This window comes from Colobus angolensis, unplaced genomic scaffold (assembly GCF_000951035.1).
Source record: "Colobus angolensis palliatus isolate OR3802 unplaced genomic scaffold, Cang.pa_1.0 Scaffold78, whole genome shotgun sequence".
Classification (NCBI taxonomy): Eukaryota; Metazoa; Chordata; class Mammalia; order Primates; family Cercopithecidae; genus Colobus; species Colobus angolensis.
In genome coordinates this window covers 6,417,954-6,433,602 of record NW_012121598.1, presented here as the reverse complement: position 1 = coordinate 6,433,602, position 15,649 = coordinate 6,417,954, and the positions used below count along the sequence as shown (strand labels likewise).

General features: G+C 39.7%; 1 protein-coding gene across 1 annotated transcript in view; it reads left to right on the top strand.

Annotated features, from left to right (window-relative positions):
* Positions 1-15,120, top strand: part of LOC105502210 (aromatase) — a 126,244-nt gene extending 111,124 nt beyond the window's left edge. The window contains exons 6-11 of the mRNA XM_011928615.1: positions 3,415-3,591; positions 6,584-6,698; positions 9,425-9,539; positions 10,007-10,169; positions 12,664-12,905; positions 14,166-15,120. Of these exons, the coding sequence (XP_011784005.1) occupies positions 3,415-3,591; positions 6,584-6,698; positions 9,425-9,539; positions 10,007-10,169; positions 12,664-12,905; positions 14,166-14,414 (1,061 nt within the window). The 3' untranslated portion in view covers positions 14,415-15,120. The remainder of the gene's footprint in view (positions 1-3,414; positions 3,592-6,583; positions 6,699-9,424; positions 9,540-10,006; positions 10,170-12,663; positions 12,906-14,165) is intronic.
* The last annotated feature ends 529 nt before the right edge of the window (positions 15,121-15,649 follow it).

Genomic DNA, 15,649 nt, shown 5'->3' with positions numbered 1-15,649 from the left:
CGCCTCGGCCTCCCGAAGTGTTGGGATTACAGGCATGAGACACCGCGCCCAGCTAATTTTTTGTATTTTTAGTAGAGATGGGGTTTCTCCATGTTAGCCAGGATGGTCTCGATCTCCTGACCTTATAATCCGCCCGCCTCGGCCTCCCGAAGTGTTGGGATTACAGGCATGAGCCTGTAATCTTTGCTTTTAAGAACTCATGATGAGGTTTGTCCCACCCCATTTCAAAGTCCTTAACCTTAGTTATATCTGCTACTTTTCCTGTAAAGTAACGTATTAGTAGGTTCTGGGGATTATGACCCAGACAAATTTAGGGTGCTATTATTCTGCCTATCACTCATGTTGGGGGAGATAAATCTCCTTATACCTTATAAAACTATGGAACGAATTAATGGAAAAAGTATAGGACTTAGTATTACAGGTTGTGAGTTTGAGTCCCAGCACTGCCACTTGCTACCTATCTGACCTTAGGCAAGTCCCTTCGCCTTTCTGAGCTTCAGTTTCCCTATTCACAAAAGGTGATAAATGTTATAAAACTTGCACTCTAGGGCTGTTGTGAAGAGCAAATGAAATAATGCTATAAGATCCCATAGAAATGTACGTTTGACTTTTTCATTTGGCTCAGGCATATTAGGAATATGTGAACTAGTATTTAGGAGTAGTTAACTTTCACATACCAATATTCTCTACCCTGACATGCAAGAGCTAATTAAAAGAATCTCTAACTTCATCCATTTGTTTAACAAACCACCGTTGTCATCACTGAACTAGGTACCAAGATACAATGACAAACCAGATGTGGTTCCTGCCCTCAAGGAACTTATAATGGGTGAGGGGGGTTTGAATTAGGAAGGGGCAGCCCAGCACATCACCAAATACTACCCTAGGTAATAGTAATGCTGGCAGTTGCACGGAGTGATGCCAAGTACAGATGAACAGGCCATCTAAAGCACACTGAGGGGCAGGGGAGACTTTTCAGAGGACTGGATGCTTATAATGCGTAAGGTAGAAGCTAATTAAGAAAACAAAAGACAAACATTCTAGGAGTAAAGAACGGGATAGCCAAAGGCACAGATGAGTAGTTAGACATGAGGCATCCAGAGCCCTGTCAGTAAGTCCTTGTGCCTGGTGCAGATACATTCTGCGTGGCCAAGGGGAGGGCAGGGCCATATCACCAAAAATCTCTCAGTTAAGGCAAGGAATTGAGCTTATCTCAAAAACTATGGAGAATCACTAAAGATTTTAAGCGGAATGATATGAACATATTTGTATTTTATAAAAATCCCTCTGGTAGCAGAGAGAATGACTAACTGGAAGGAAGCAGGACCGTGAGCAGTGAGAACATTTAGGAGCTACTGCAGTGATGCAGGAAGGGTGGAGGGGAGGCTGTGGGTTCAAGATAGTCAAAAGGATAGACTCTACAGTAGTAGACCCTATAGTACTTGGAAATTAAGCAAAACATCTTTGTGACTTTTTTTAGATAACCTTCTATAGGGAAGATCAGGGTTTCTACAAAAAAGTGCTATACAACTGGACCCAAATTCATAATCCCAAGAAATAGGAGGCTAATTGCTTATTGGAAAGTTCACTGTGGTGTCTGACATTTCTATAATCAATGAGAGTCCTAAGCATTTTTCAACGAATTTCCTTTTAGAGTTAGACTCCCTATTGGTTTTCCTGATATAGTAGAAAGTTTGGCACAAGTTTCAGTAATGTTAATGAAAGTATTGACTTACCGGGTGAGTCTGTAGAGAAATAGTTAAGTGCAACTTAGGCAATGGCCCATCTTGGGAGGTGGGGAAGGGTGGGAGCGAGGGGTGAAGAAATAGCATATGTTTCCCAAAACTGCCGAGAAATGTGTCCATATTGATGGTATTTGCTGATTGCTTGCCCAATTTTCTTTTGACTGGATAGATTCAATACGTTTTGGCACATTTTAAAAATTAAATCATATCTACATCATACCACTGCCTATAAACAATGTTATTACATTTTTGCCCATAAGTTTGGCATGTGGCTTCAAGCTCTTTAAACACAGAGGCAAATCATGCATCAGCCTGGGAGAAAACCACCAGTGACATTCTAAGCCAACCCTTCCACACAAAGGATTGAGTCATTTGTCCTGCTTGCTGAAGTGGCAGTCACCCAGAGAACAACATCCTGGTCTTTCGCATCTGCCAAGTCCTTCCTATGGTCAGAAAGCCTGCTCGTACCTCAACCTTCCTTCCAAGATGTATGGAAATCTCAAAAGTCTAGGACCAGTGCTCAGGCCTCCTTTCTTGTTTGCAAAGTATACCTTTAGGCATGGGGGTTCTGCAGCTTAACCCAGTGTGTGTGTGTGTGTGTGTGTGTGTGTGTGTGTGTGTGTGTGTGTGTGTGTGTGTGTGTTTAAGAGAGAGAGAGAGAGAGGATAGTCTTCTTCTGGAGTTACATCTACAAAGTTTCCCAATATTTTTTGTCTCATTTCAAAGACTCTGACGTTAACAACAAACATGAATAGACTTAAAAAGAAAGATTACTCCTAAAAGAAGCTTAAAGAAACTTAACACAGAGAGAGAAAGGGGCACTTTAAGGGTTAAACCCTCCTGTGTAGGCCACCCACCATCAGGACTGCTCAGATAGTCAGGAACAGGGCAAGAGTGAGATCAGAGCCAGTTTACTCTGTTTTCTTTCATTCATTCTTTCCTCTATTGAAAAAATATGTATGAAGGCCCCCATGGACCATCAGCTTGAAGTGCAATGCTAATGAACGACTGTCACTGTCCTTAAAGAGCTCTCAGTTCAGTGAGGGAAGACTGGTAAGCAAGCAAGGAATTGCTTATCTGTCATGCCGTTGGTTGAGTAAAATAAACCTGGAAGTAGTTTGAAGAGAAATCAAAATTAAGAGAAGGGCACTTTGGGGGATTTTTACAACTAACCTTTTTGTTACACTTTAACAGGAAGCACCTTAGATCAAATAGGATCCAATTTGACCAATTTTCCAGTAATATCCTGCCACCTGTTGAAACACAAAATAAATATGATCCTAGGCAAATCCAAATCAGCTTTGGAGGGAAATGTATACAATAAATATGAAAAAATCACTGATTTGTGAGTTATGAACACAAGTACTAAATGTTTCCTTTGCAATCTCATAAATGGCTGGCTAGAGCATAAAAAAAGTTTAATTTTTAACAGTTTGTTTAAAATAATATTTGTCCCTATCTTCCTTCCATTCATTCATTCTTAACTATAGGATAGTACATGCTTATGGAAAATCACAGAAAAGCATAAGAAAAGATGATGAAAACTTCCACCCAATTATTAAATAAAAAATTGTGGACGATTAAGCTCCAACATAAAAAGCCAGAATGGCCTGATTTTGTGTGTGCCCTGGAGTTCATGATGGCTGATTCTCTGATGTGTACCCTGCAGCTCTGTCGGGCCCTGGCCTTGTTCGCATGGTCACAGTCTGTGCTGAATCCCTCAAAACACATCTGGACAGGTTGGAGGAAGTGACCAATGAATCAGGCTACGTGGACGTGTTGACCCTCCTGCGGCGTGTCATGCTGGACACCTCTAACATGCTCTTCTTGAGGATCCCTTTGGACGGTACTGACATTTTCACTCTCGCATCTTGACCATCTGTCCTTTATTGAACAAGGAGCTAGGAGGGATAGCAGACCAAAGGAATCACATGCTGTTTTCTACATTGCTCTTGTTCAAACATTTCTAAGTAATCCTCATTTTTTTCCCTAGTGTTTCTGCTTTGTTCACTTATAAAATATAAATTTCCATAAAGTAGGGGCCAGCATCTATTTCTTTTGTATCTTTCCTCATTACTCTAGGAAATAGAATTCTACCCACAGTTGAAACTTAACAAGTGTGATTAGTTCATTTGGTTGTTAACATATCCTACCACCAATCAACTTTATATATTTAATCATTTCCAATTGTTCTTTTGGGCATGATATATACATACATATATACACACATGTATATACACACACTCCTCCCTCAAAGCTACTAAACATGAAAATATCATGCCTATATGATAAAAATGTCAATATTGCTGGTGATACTGATGCTGATGGAAATGACGATATTAGCTGCCATTAATGTAGTATCTAATGTGTGCCAAACAGTATTAAAAATTGCTATATATACATGTTTGCCATTTATTATTTATAGTGTTAACAAGATGTCTCACTCAAAAGGCTAGTTTCCTCACTATGATACAGAAATGAATATTAAAACATGTGCATGCTCACGTCAAACTCATAGAACTTGGTTTTATTTTGGCAGGATTAAACCAATTTGCAACTTGAGTACAACTGCCAATATTTTGGCTAGTTCTTGAAAAGTTGTGCCATTGTGCAAAAGTCCTTGAATTTTGGATAACTTTTTAACCTAATGATCAAACACCTGACAGGAATGGAATTCACTGGACTTGTACCTAATTGTTTTACACTTTTTTCTATGGGTTACATTTTTTATTGCCATTGCAACCTTTATCCACACACCAACCTGGCAAGTATGGGAATTAAAAAATCGGCATTCTTTCTGATATACCTTTTTCATTTTCTTCTTAAAGTCATTTAAATTATATATTACTCTTAAAGAATGTTTTAGTCTCCATTTTAGTAGTCTGTGCATAAGGTACTAATACATGTACACAAAAAAATTCACAAGCCCATTCAGATGTCTTTTAGAACATTACTTGCCACTAAATATTTATACAGTTGACATAATGCTTATTATGCCCTTGAATAATAGAATTTGTTTTTTTATTACTTCTTATCCATAAGCATTGGCCTTATATTATCTCAAGAGGAACAGAATTTATTATTAAACAAGATTCTTAAATCCGTTATTCATATTGTGACTTCATACATTTTGTAACCCTAGTAGTGAATATACCCTAAAAACCTATAGATCTCCCAAATCACTCTACTGATTAAAAAAAAAAAAATGTACATGCAACTCTACCACCACACCAAAAAGTGTAAATCATTTGAGTAGTTTGGTGGTTACCAGAGGAAGGGAAGGGTAGTGGGCTAGTGGGGAGAGAAGAGATGAAGAGAAGTTGATTAATGGGTACAAAAATACAGGTAGATAGAAGAAACAAGACCTAGTGTTCGATAAATCAGTGTAGTGAAGAAAATAAATAATAATCTATGTACAACCAAGTAGCTAGTAGAGAATAATTTGAATGTTCTCAGCATAAAGAAAAGATAAATGTTTAAGGTGATAAATATCCTCATTACCCTGATTTGGTTATTACACATTATACAAATCTATCAAAATATTACATGTACCCCTAAATATGCATATCTATTATGTATCAACAGAAAATTAATCATTTGGATTAATTCCATTCTGCTGTTGGCATTAAGTATGTACAACTCAATATGAATTTTCCTGAATTAACTTAACACCAGTGTTCATTGATTCATACATTCATTCATCAAACATTTATTGATTGCCTATTTTATGCCAGGCACTGTTTTAGTTCTGGGGACATAACAGTGACCCAGACAGATAAAGTTCTTGCCTTCAAGGGACTTATATTCCAGTGGGTGATATGGACAGGAAAAGAAATAAATATCTAATAAAATATTAGGCAATAGTAAGTGCCTTGAAGGAAAAATGAAGCAGGGCAAGAGGACAGGAAGTGAAGGAGGGCAACAGTGGGTGTGGGTACTCTCTATTGCCACACTGGCTGTATGGTTTTGGGCAAGCTTCCAAATTTCTATGAATTGCAATTTCTTCAACTGCAAAGGGATGACATCACAAAGCCCATGGCAAGAATATGAAGATGAAATTAAAAATCTCTTTCACAAAGCGCCTAGCATGGTGACTGGTATTTAGCAGTTGGAAATAAATGTCTGTTCTCTTCCCTTTTGTGTATTATCTGGTATAATTTGAAAAAGGGTTTTATTTCCTCTAGTATTCAATTTAATTAAAGAACATTTATTAAGAGCTGATTGTGTGTGAGGCTTAGGACAAGGCATTGAAGAACACAAGATGAATTCTACACTCTGGACTGAATATAAATAACTATGAAAGCTACGTGATGAGTGCTATGGGGGAAAAATGAACAAAGCACCATGAGAACATGATTAGAAGCTATTAAGTGTATAATCCATATAAACTGTCCACTTCATGGCTCTGCTTACCCAACACCAAATGAAGTTAAAATGTGCTTGTTAGCCACCTAACAGGCTCTGCTTTTTGCACTCCCAGGTACCAGAGTGAAGGCCATAACAGCCGTAATTACTAGTTTCATTTGTCCAGAGAAACAGGAGCAAGTTGGAAGCTCAGCCCAAGGAGAATATGTGAAATTCCAGGTTGAAAACTTGAAAACTAGCAACTAATTGGTTAACTAGTTCAATTTGGATGGCAAGGAGAACGAATCAGTGCTTGATTTCTCTATTGGTATTCACATGGCTAAGACTCCTACTGAAGATGGAACCTCACTTAGCTTAGAACCCCGGACTGTTAGGAGTATCTACAGGGAATGTTTTCTGCCCAGAGCACCCTTCTTAGGCTCACATTTTGCTCAACTGCTCTTCCTTGTGCGTTTTTTTTTTTTTTCCTACAGAAAGTGCTATCGTGGTTAAAATCCAAGGTTATTTTGATGCATGGCAAGCTCTCCTCATCAAACCAGACATCTTCTTTAAGATTTCTTGGCTATATAAAAAGTATGAGAAGTCTGTGTAAGTAATACAACTTTGGAAGATTTATGAGTACAATTGGATTGGTTTTTTTCCCTTGTGTCTTTGCTGTTTTTGTTGGCCTCTCCGGTAACTTTTCTGCTCTCTAGAGCCCACAGGGAGCTGTTGATTAAGTTGCTGATGAAACACTTTTTACAGCAATCTGGCTGCATTTGGCCAGACCAGAGAGTAAATGAAGCCTTTGGCTGGGCGGCTTCTCGGCAAGGGGTCTGAGTGTGTGGTCTAGGAGCTTCAACTCAGGAACTAGGACACTAGTGTGTTTTGAGTTGAAGAGAAGGGTTGACTGATCCTGTCATTAATATCTGTCAAAATTATCTTTGCACAACTGAAAATCTGGAACCATAGAATCAATTTATAGTTGTGTTGTTTTTGAATGAATTTAACATAATTTAACTTGTAAGAACTGACATTAGACTCGATACAATTTTTTCTTAATGAGTATAACTAACTTCAATAAAATGTGTGTGGGTTTTTAAAATTATGCATCTTATGCTTTGGGGGTCCTGAAATTGTCATTAAATGGCTTTGTTTTTGTCTTAGAATTGTCCATCAGAAAATTGGGCAAATGCCCAGTGGCCTACACGCTAATCAATGTGTTTGTAGAGTACAAGTAGCCAGTCACTAAACACTGCTACCTCTAACCACCAGTGGAAAGCCTATGGAATCTAGAAGCAGAAAGTCCTGCTTTGTGTCCTGTTTCTCATGGCCTTGGGAAGTTATTTAAAGTAAGATATAATCTATCTTCTAGAGTAGGGGCATAGGTTAATGACATCATATAAGTAAGGCAATTAGCATAGAGCATGGCACATAGAGGGTACTAAATATGTTAGTTTCTCCCTTTCCTGTGTTCATGTCTTCCTCAGATGTTCCTAACCATCTCAAGTTCTCCATCTCTAAATGTCCCCAAGTTTGTCTGAAGACCTGACTTTATTCTACTTGTGGATTTTGAAATTCAATAATATTAGTTTCTAGAGAAGAAGCCAACTTGATGTTGTTTTGTTTAGTCTCTCATGGTTGATGAGTACTAGGTGAATGTTTTAGACACTTGGTTCTTTATACATTTCATTTCCACCAGAGCTTATTGTGACTTGAAAACAAATAGATAAAAGATTCCTCTCTTCCCTGTGATCAGAGTTGGTGGCAGTGGTAGTGGTCTGAAGAGTTCATTACATAGTTCTTAGTCATTAGTTTAGCCTTGGTCTTGGCCATTGGACCTATAGAAATTTATTGTACAAGTCTGTGTAAAGGTTTCTCTTAGGTTTCTGCAGTTCCATCAAGGAACTCTCTATGAATTTACATGCTAGGGGCACTCCAACACCTCCCAGACCATTTGGGGCTAGTGCTCAGATGGGAATGCTGTGAGCATTCTCAGCCTGCTAGGAAGAGGGCACCATAGCCCAACTGAGTGAATATCTGTTATTTGTATGTAGGAGTTGCTCAGCAAACATTTGATGAATGCATGGTTCAGTAGGGTATTTAAGTGTATCAGTGAACATGTCAATTAGAATTTGAAAGATGGATTTATTGTACATTTAACGTAATACAGAACATTGTTCCCTGGGATAAGGGAACAATACACTTACAAAGAACACATACACTTAAGGACAGAGATAGGAAAAATTGAATTTAGATTCAAGGTGACTTTATTTTTCATCTAGTGTGATCCCTTCACTTTAAAAGGATGTAGGGCCCAGAGACTCAAAGTATCTTACATAGAAAGAGAACAACCTGAACTAGGACCTGACCCCACCCCGTCCAAGTGTTCTTTCAACCACACTGCCAAAATACCTATACATATTTACGCAACTGTTTATTCATTCAACACATATTAGTGTTTACAATGTAGCAGAAACTAACAAGACATGAGAATAAACATCAAGAATGATACCTAGTCACTGGAGTTTACTATTTATAACAGGAATCTCAAACTCAACAGTCTTCAGGACTAAGCAAAGAAAAGCAGGCTATGGGGGCCGGGTGCAGTGGCTCATGCCTGTAATCCCAGCATTTTGGGAGGCCAGGGCGGGCGGATCAAACTCCTGAGGTCGGGAGTTTGAGACCAACCTGACCAACGTGGTGAAACCCTGTCTTTACTAAAAATACAAAAAATTAACTGGGCATGGTGGCGAGTACCTGTAATCCCAACTACTCAGGAGGCTGAGGCAGGAGAATAGCTTGAACCCAGGAGATGGAGGCTGCAGTGAGCTGAGATCATGCCACTGCACTCCAGCCTGGGCGACAGACTGAGACTTTGTCTCAATTAAAAGAAAAAAAAAAAAGCAGGCTGTGGAAACATAAGACAAGGAAATGGAGGTGCCTGTGGCAAACTGAAGAGCACCTGACAGCACTCACAGGTTTTTTTGTTTTCGTTTTAATTTAAACATTGTGCCTGCCAAAATCAGAAATTGGAAAACATTGCTAGATTTAGCCTTTTACTATCAATTTTTAACCCTTAACTAGAAGTCACAGCCTTGATTTTGCTACCAGAATCCAGAAACCTTAGCTAACTCTGGCACCTTAACCATGAAGTATAAGGTCTATGTAATTTAAGAGTGTTTATGAAGAAATAAAACAGTAATTCACTGACTCATAAGCACCAAGGATTTCAATTAAAGCAGATCATTTTACCTAAATACATGGCAAATAAATCTGTTTCACTAGATGTCTAAACTGAGTACAAATAGACTATATTTTGACTTTTTTTCCAGCAAGGATTTGAAAGATGCCATAGAAGTTCTGATAGCAGAAAAAAGACGCAGGATTTCCATGGAAGAGAAACTGGAAGAATGCATGGACTTTGCCACTGAGTTGATTTTAGCCGAGGTACTGACCTGAACTAACCGTAACTCCCATGCTGCATATGTTATGACTGTGTAGAGGTGTGTAAAGATCCCCTTTTTGTAACTGTTGTGTATTTCTGCTTTTAAATACTTTTTCTAGCAGTTCTATAATCCCAATCCAAATAGCCAGTACATTAGGTATTTCAGTAAGGCCTTTAAGATTGGAACATTCTATTAGACTGACTGCTAAGATTGTGACCCTTCTGTGTAACAATATAAAATATGAAAACAAGTTGGGGGAGGCCAAAGACACTACATACATAGACAACTGGCCTAATTGTTCATCTTTTAGCTAAAGATTGTCATGTAAAATGTCCACAGTCAATCACAGAGACATGTGGTTTCTATTATTTCATTTTGTTGAAGTTGTTGATCCTTGAGTATCACCTCCCCTCATTTTTTGAAACTTTGATTCACTTTCCAAATTTTTCCCGTCTTCCAATTGTTCAGAAACGAGGTGACCTGACGAGAGAGAACGTGAACCAGTGCATATTGGAAATGCTGATTGCAGCTCCTGACACCATGTCTGTCTCTTTGTTCTTCATGTTATTTCTCATTGCAAAGCACCCTAATGTTGAAGAGGCAATAATGAAGGAAATCCAGACTGTTGTTGGTAAGAATTTATCAAATATATAACACAGCTTAAAACCAATTTCTTCTGAATGTCCATTTCTTATGTGCTAAAAATCTGATATCAAACATAAAATTTTTTATAATTCACTTCAAACAATAAAGCAAGACATTCTGTCACATGTGATTAACCAGATATACTGAAAAGATGGTTCTTTCTGTGTTCTTAATCATAAAAGTAATACATGCTCATTGGGAGGAATTTAAATCACAGTGATGTGTAAAGCAGTAAGTGACACCCCCCAATCTTTTCCACTCTTCTCTCCAGCCTCATCCCCACTCTCCAGTGGCAACCATTGTGAATAGTTTGCTGTGTATTTGCTAAAATATTTTTCTATTTGCCCACAAACACATATTTATGGTTGTATTTGTCCATTTTACAAAAATATGGGATCACATACAGTGTTCTGCCTCCCTTGTCAGTTACAAAAGACTTTTATGGAATCTCCCAGGGAAATAACCATCTCTCATTTATAGCAGTGTTTCTGGGCTTCAAGCGACCCGTTCACAAATGAACTTCCAGTTTGTGGCAGAAGGGAGAGGAGAGGATGACAGCAAAGACAGGGGAGTGATACATATCCCTCTCCACTCCAGTCCAGTGATGCCAGCCCCTTCCTCTTCCCTGCCCTCTGCTCCTCTGCAGCGGAGCTTCCAGGTCCACACTCAGGTCTTCCCCAGCTCTCCTGCTTCACTGCTCTGTCTCCGCTTCAGTTTCATCCTGCTCCACTCTTCTACAGCAACAACCATGCCAACTTTGAAAGAAATCAAACTTGCTTTCTGGGAGAAAGCATAATTCCTCATTTGACACTTCCTTCACATGAGTAATCTTCTAGGAACACATTTCTTACAAATGTGAAGAGATATCACAGAATGTAGACTTCCCTCTCTTGACTTTACACAGACCCTGCAAAACAAGTTATTTGGTTGTAGAAAGGCATCATCTTTTTCAAACCATTGGAGTGCTGCTTGAAATAGTTAAATATAAGGAGAAATTTCACTGAAGGGTTAAATATGGGAAAGAAGGGATCTGCAGCTGCCTCACACAGGTGGGAAGTTTCCTGGCAAGGTAGATAGCAAGGAGCCAGAATAACTTCTAGACTCCAAATTCCAGAATATTTTCTTGACTGCCTCCTCTCAGATTCTCAGGTTCTGTGCCAGGTGCAGGGCTATAGCCTTGAACAAGCCAGCACCATCCCTGCGCTCGCGGGGCTCACGGTCTGGCAGGAAAAAGAAAACAAGCTCATTACAGTAAAGAGAGACCAAAGGAGGGCATTCAAGGAAACGATAAGCCTTTAATACATATTGAATACAATTTATTTGAGAGGTGAAATGTGCGTGTACATGTTGATGTTCCCTGATACTTCAAAAGGCCTCTGCAAAGATGGAAAAGCAGCAGAGCCATTTGCAAGTGTCCATGCTCCCTCCTGTGTGCCACACACAGACTGGGTAACTACTTCCTAGTGAGCACCTTTGGTCACCGTCTCCATCATCTTCCTTTCTACTTCCCAACCCCAGCTATACAGGCCCCATTAAACCCTTGAGTGTGCCAAGGGCAGTATGTAAGGGGAAGGGCCATGAAAGGACTCTGACCAAGCTAGACCTTTCCTCAGTAGCTTGGTTGTATATGAGACAGGGCTGCCTCAGGACCCTGGGCTATTTTTTATTCTGCAAAAGTGGCATCTCTGAAGCTTTACCATGTCTGGGAATAATCTGAGCCTCTTTGACCAGTGTCAGGCCAATCTGAGACAGTTAGGGTGTCCATCCATCCCCAGCTCACCTGGGGCTGATCTGAGGCACCTATTTTGTCATGGTGGGGAGAACGTCCTTATCACTCTACTGCAGGTCTTTCTTGAGATGCCGAGGGACTATCAGTGACATGTAAGGGCAGATGACTGCACAGGTAACCAAAGGAGAAAATTTCGTTGAAATGGATCAAATCTGCCATCTCACTTTGACTCTGCAGCAGCCTGTGCATCATCTCTGGGGTGGTTGTAGTGCCAGTTTGCTCACAAGTGAAGAGAGGAAATGAATGTCCCCTACAATTTAGGGCAGGGAACAAAAACTCAAAGATTTCAGAAAGCAGGCAGATAAGATGAATGCTTGAAGCAGATTGGGCATGGTCTAGATGGAACTGTATGACGTATGCCCCCTCTAAACAGGTAATTGGCCACTCAGCGTCAGCCCATTATTGCTATGTGGGAATGTAAGTTCAGCGTCACCAAGTTTTCTGGATATTCAGGCTTTTCTATAAAATCCTCCAGTTTTTAAGGTAATTGGCTTTACATCTGAATTTTTATAAAACACTTTGTGGACTGAGCGTAACATATTTGACCCTGGTTGCTGGTGTGCATTAGAATTAGAGCCACAGTTTTTTTCAACCAAGAGCAAACTGTTCTGTGGAAAAAACAGGAGCTTTGATGCCAGTCACAGATGGAAACTAACATTACCTTATTTGTCCCTTTTATCTGTTTCCACAGGTGAGAGAGACGTAAAGATTGATGACATGCAAAAATTAAAAGTGATGGAAAACTTCATTTATGAGAGCATGCGGTACCAGCCTGTCGTGGACTTGGTCATGCGCAAAGCCTTAGAAGATGATGTAATTGATGGCTACCCAGTGAAAAAGGGGACGAACATTATCCTGAATATTGGAAGGATGCACAGACTCGAGTTTTTCCCCAAACCCAATGAATTTACTCTTGAAAATTTTGCAAAGAATGTAAGAGCCCTTCCTTAAAGTTGAGCGTGCCATTCTTGAAAATGTCAACTGTTAAATCCTCTCTGGTTCTTTGTGTTTGCACCTTAAATGTTTCATTTTTCTTACTCATTCCCTCTGCCACCTCACCAGGAGCACACATGTCCCCTAGCTTGGAGCAGGGCTCCCGTATTCATCCTCAATCCTTCAAGGATGCTGGGTCTCCAGCTCTAAGAAGTATCTACATGGTGGCCACAAAATAGGTCAAAATGTGAAAAACCTGGGCCCTTAATTTGGCTAAAATGAGATGATTTTTGTTTAACCCAACCAACCTAATTTTCCATTTAAACTTTGTCATCATGTCATCAGATTCAGCTATAGCACCATCTGAGCAAAGGAAAGTCCACTATTGCTTCAGATGAAAATCAAATGAGACCAGAAGATTTGATTTTTGCAAAGTGCCTTTGGCTCATCAAATGGCCCCATGAGCAGTAGGTCCCATTCTAAATAGGACTTACTAATTAGAAGAGAGACAGTTTTTCTTTTTTTATATAATTGATGTGTACTAGAGATTCCACCTTCATTAGGTCAAATTTTAGGCAATATGTTTTTCAATCTGAATTACATAAGCAGTTCCCTAAGTGCCCTTTTTTCAATTTGCATATGGTGTAGCAACATGATGCTAAAATTAATTAAGTACTCCAATTCATCTTGTTTCTACATGGGCAATCCAGATAATGCCATGTAAATCAGTAAATTGATCAACAAAAATTTGTTGAACATCTACTATATGCCAGGCACTAAGTCCAGATGTGGACAAGACAGATGTGGTCCTCATTAATTTTCTGCATAACTACAATTAGTTAGATGCTTGGCACTGAATAGGCCAGGAATCTACATCTTTGCTTGCCTTTGTCTCTTACATGGCATCACAAAAAATAATCTTTGCCTTAGTGACTTATAAAACAGTAGTAAATCTGTGGCTATTCCACAAAGCTACCTGATTATACTAACACTTGCTGTAATAAGATGGTTTGCATTACTTTACCCCAGCACATGAAAGGCAAAACTGGGGACTCTCTGAGGTTGGGTCGGATCACAAGGGGTGAATCAAACAGGACAGAGAAAGGGCTTGAGTTCCAGTTGTTCATCTGAGGGGCTGGAGGGCATTGTGGCTGATAACCGCAACACAGTGTTCTGACTGACCCATGTTTTCAGAATGAATCAAACAGAGACTGAGTGACTCTAGCCTTTAATATTCTGGCTGTCTGATCATTTTCACAGGTTCCTTATAGGTACTTTCAACCATTTGGCTTTGGGCCCCGTGGCTGTGCAGGAAAGTACATCGCCATGGTGATGATGAAAGCCATCCTCGTTACACTTCTGAGACGATTCCATGTGAAGACATTGCGAGGACAGTGTGTTGAGAGCATGCAGAAGATACACGACTTGTCCTCGCACCCAGATGAGACTAAAAACATGCTGGAAATGATCTTTACCCCCAGAAACTCAGACAGGTGTCTGGAACACTAGAGAAGGCTGGTCAGTACCCACTCTGGAGCATTTCTCATCAGTAGTTCACATACAAATCATCCATCCTTGCCAATACTGTCATCCTCACAGTGAACACTCAGTGGCCCACTGCATTTTATAGTCATACTTCGTATGGGTTGTCACCAAGCTGAGTGCTATTGGTCATCTGCTCCTGTTCACACCAGAGAACCAGACTACAAGAGAAAAAGCAAAGGCCAAGAGTTTGAGGGAGAAATAGTCAGTGAAGAAACTATCCGTAAAGGCCCGATTCCACCAAATGTGCTTTGAGAAGGATAGGCCTTCATTAACAAAATGTATGTCTGGTTCCCCACTAGAGCTCTACTGCCTCAACCCAAGGGGATTTTTATGTCTGGGGCAGAAACACTCAAGTTGATTAGAAAGACCAGCCCAATGTCAGGGTACCTGGGGCCAAACACAACTGCTAGTGTGAATTAAAATACTTTAATTTTGTTTTCTGTGGAGGTGGAACAGCAACATTCTTAGTCTTTGGAGAAATGCTTAGAAATTCAGCATTTGACCCTTCCTGTGAATTAAGCCCAATTAATTCCTGTTTGTCCACATATGATCTGTCAGTGGCAAAAGTTAAATCAGAGGAAATTGTTTCCCAGTCTGTCAATTTATGCCTCAGCCACTTGCCTGTACCACAATTTGTTGTATTACCTGTAGATTCAAGTAATACAAACTAATTTAGTAATAGCCTGGGTTAAGTATTATTAGGACCCTGTGTCTGCTGTAGAAAAAAAAATTCGCATACTGCACTTCAAATTCAAATAAAAATCCTTTTGGCATGTTTCCATTTTTGCTTAGCTCAATTAGTGTGGCTAACCAAGAGATAACTGTAAATGTGACATTGATTTGCTTTTACTACAGCTTCAGTGACTGGGAGAGGAAAAGTCCCAACCCAATGGGCTCAAACTTCTAAGGGGTGCTCCTCTCATCCCCTTATCCTTCTCCCTCGACATTTTCTCCCTCTCTTTCTTCCCATGACCCCAAAAGCCAAGGGCAACAGATCAGAAAAGAACGTAGTCAGAGTGGAACCCCTGAAGTATTTTTTAATCCTACCTCAAAATTTAACAGTTACCTGAGAGATTTAACGTTATCTAGTTCATTGAATCATTGTATGTGGTCCTGGATAAAATGCATACCTTGGAATTCACTTTCTAAAGGAAATCAAATGAATGGAGGAACTTTTCAAACACCACTTTACTTGTGTT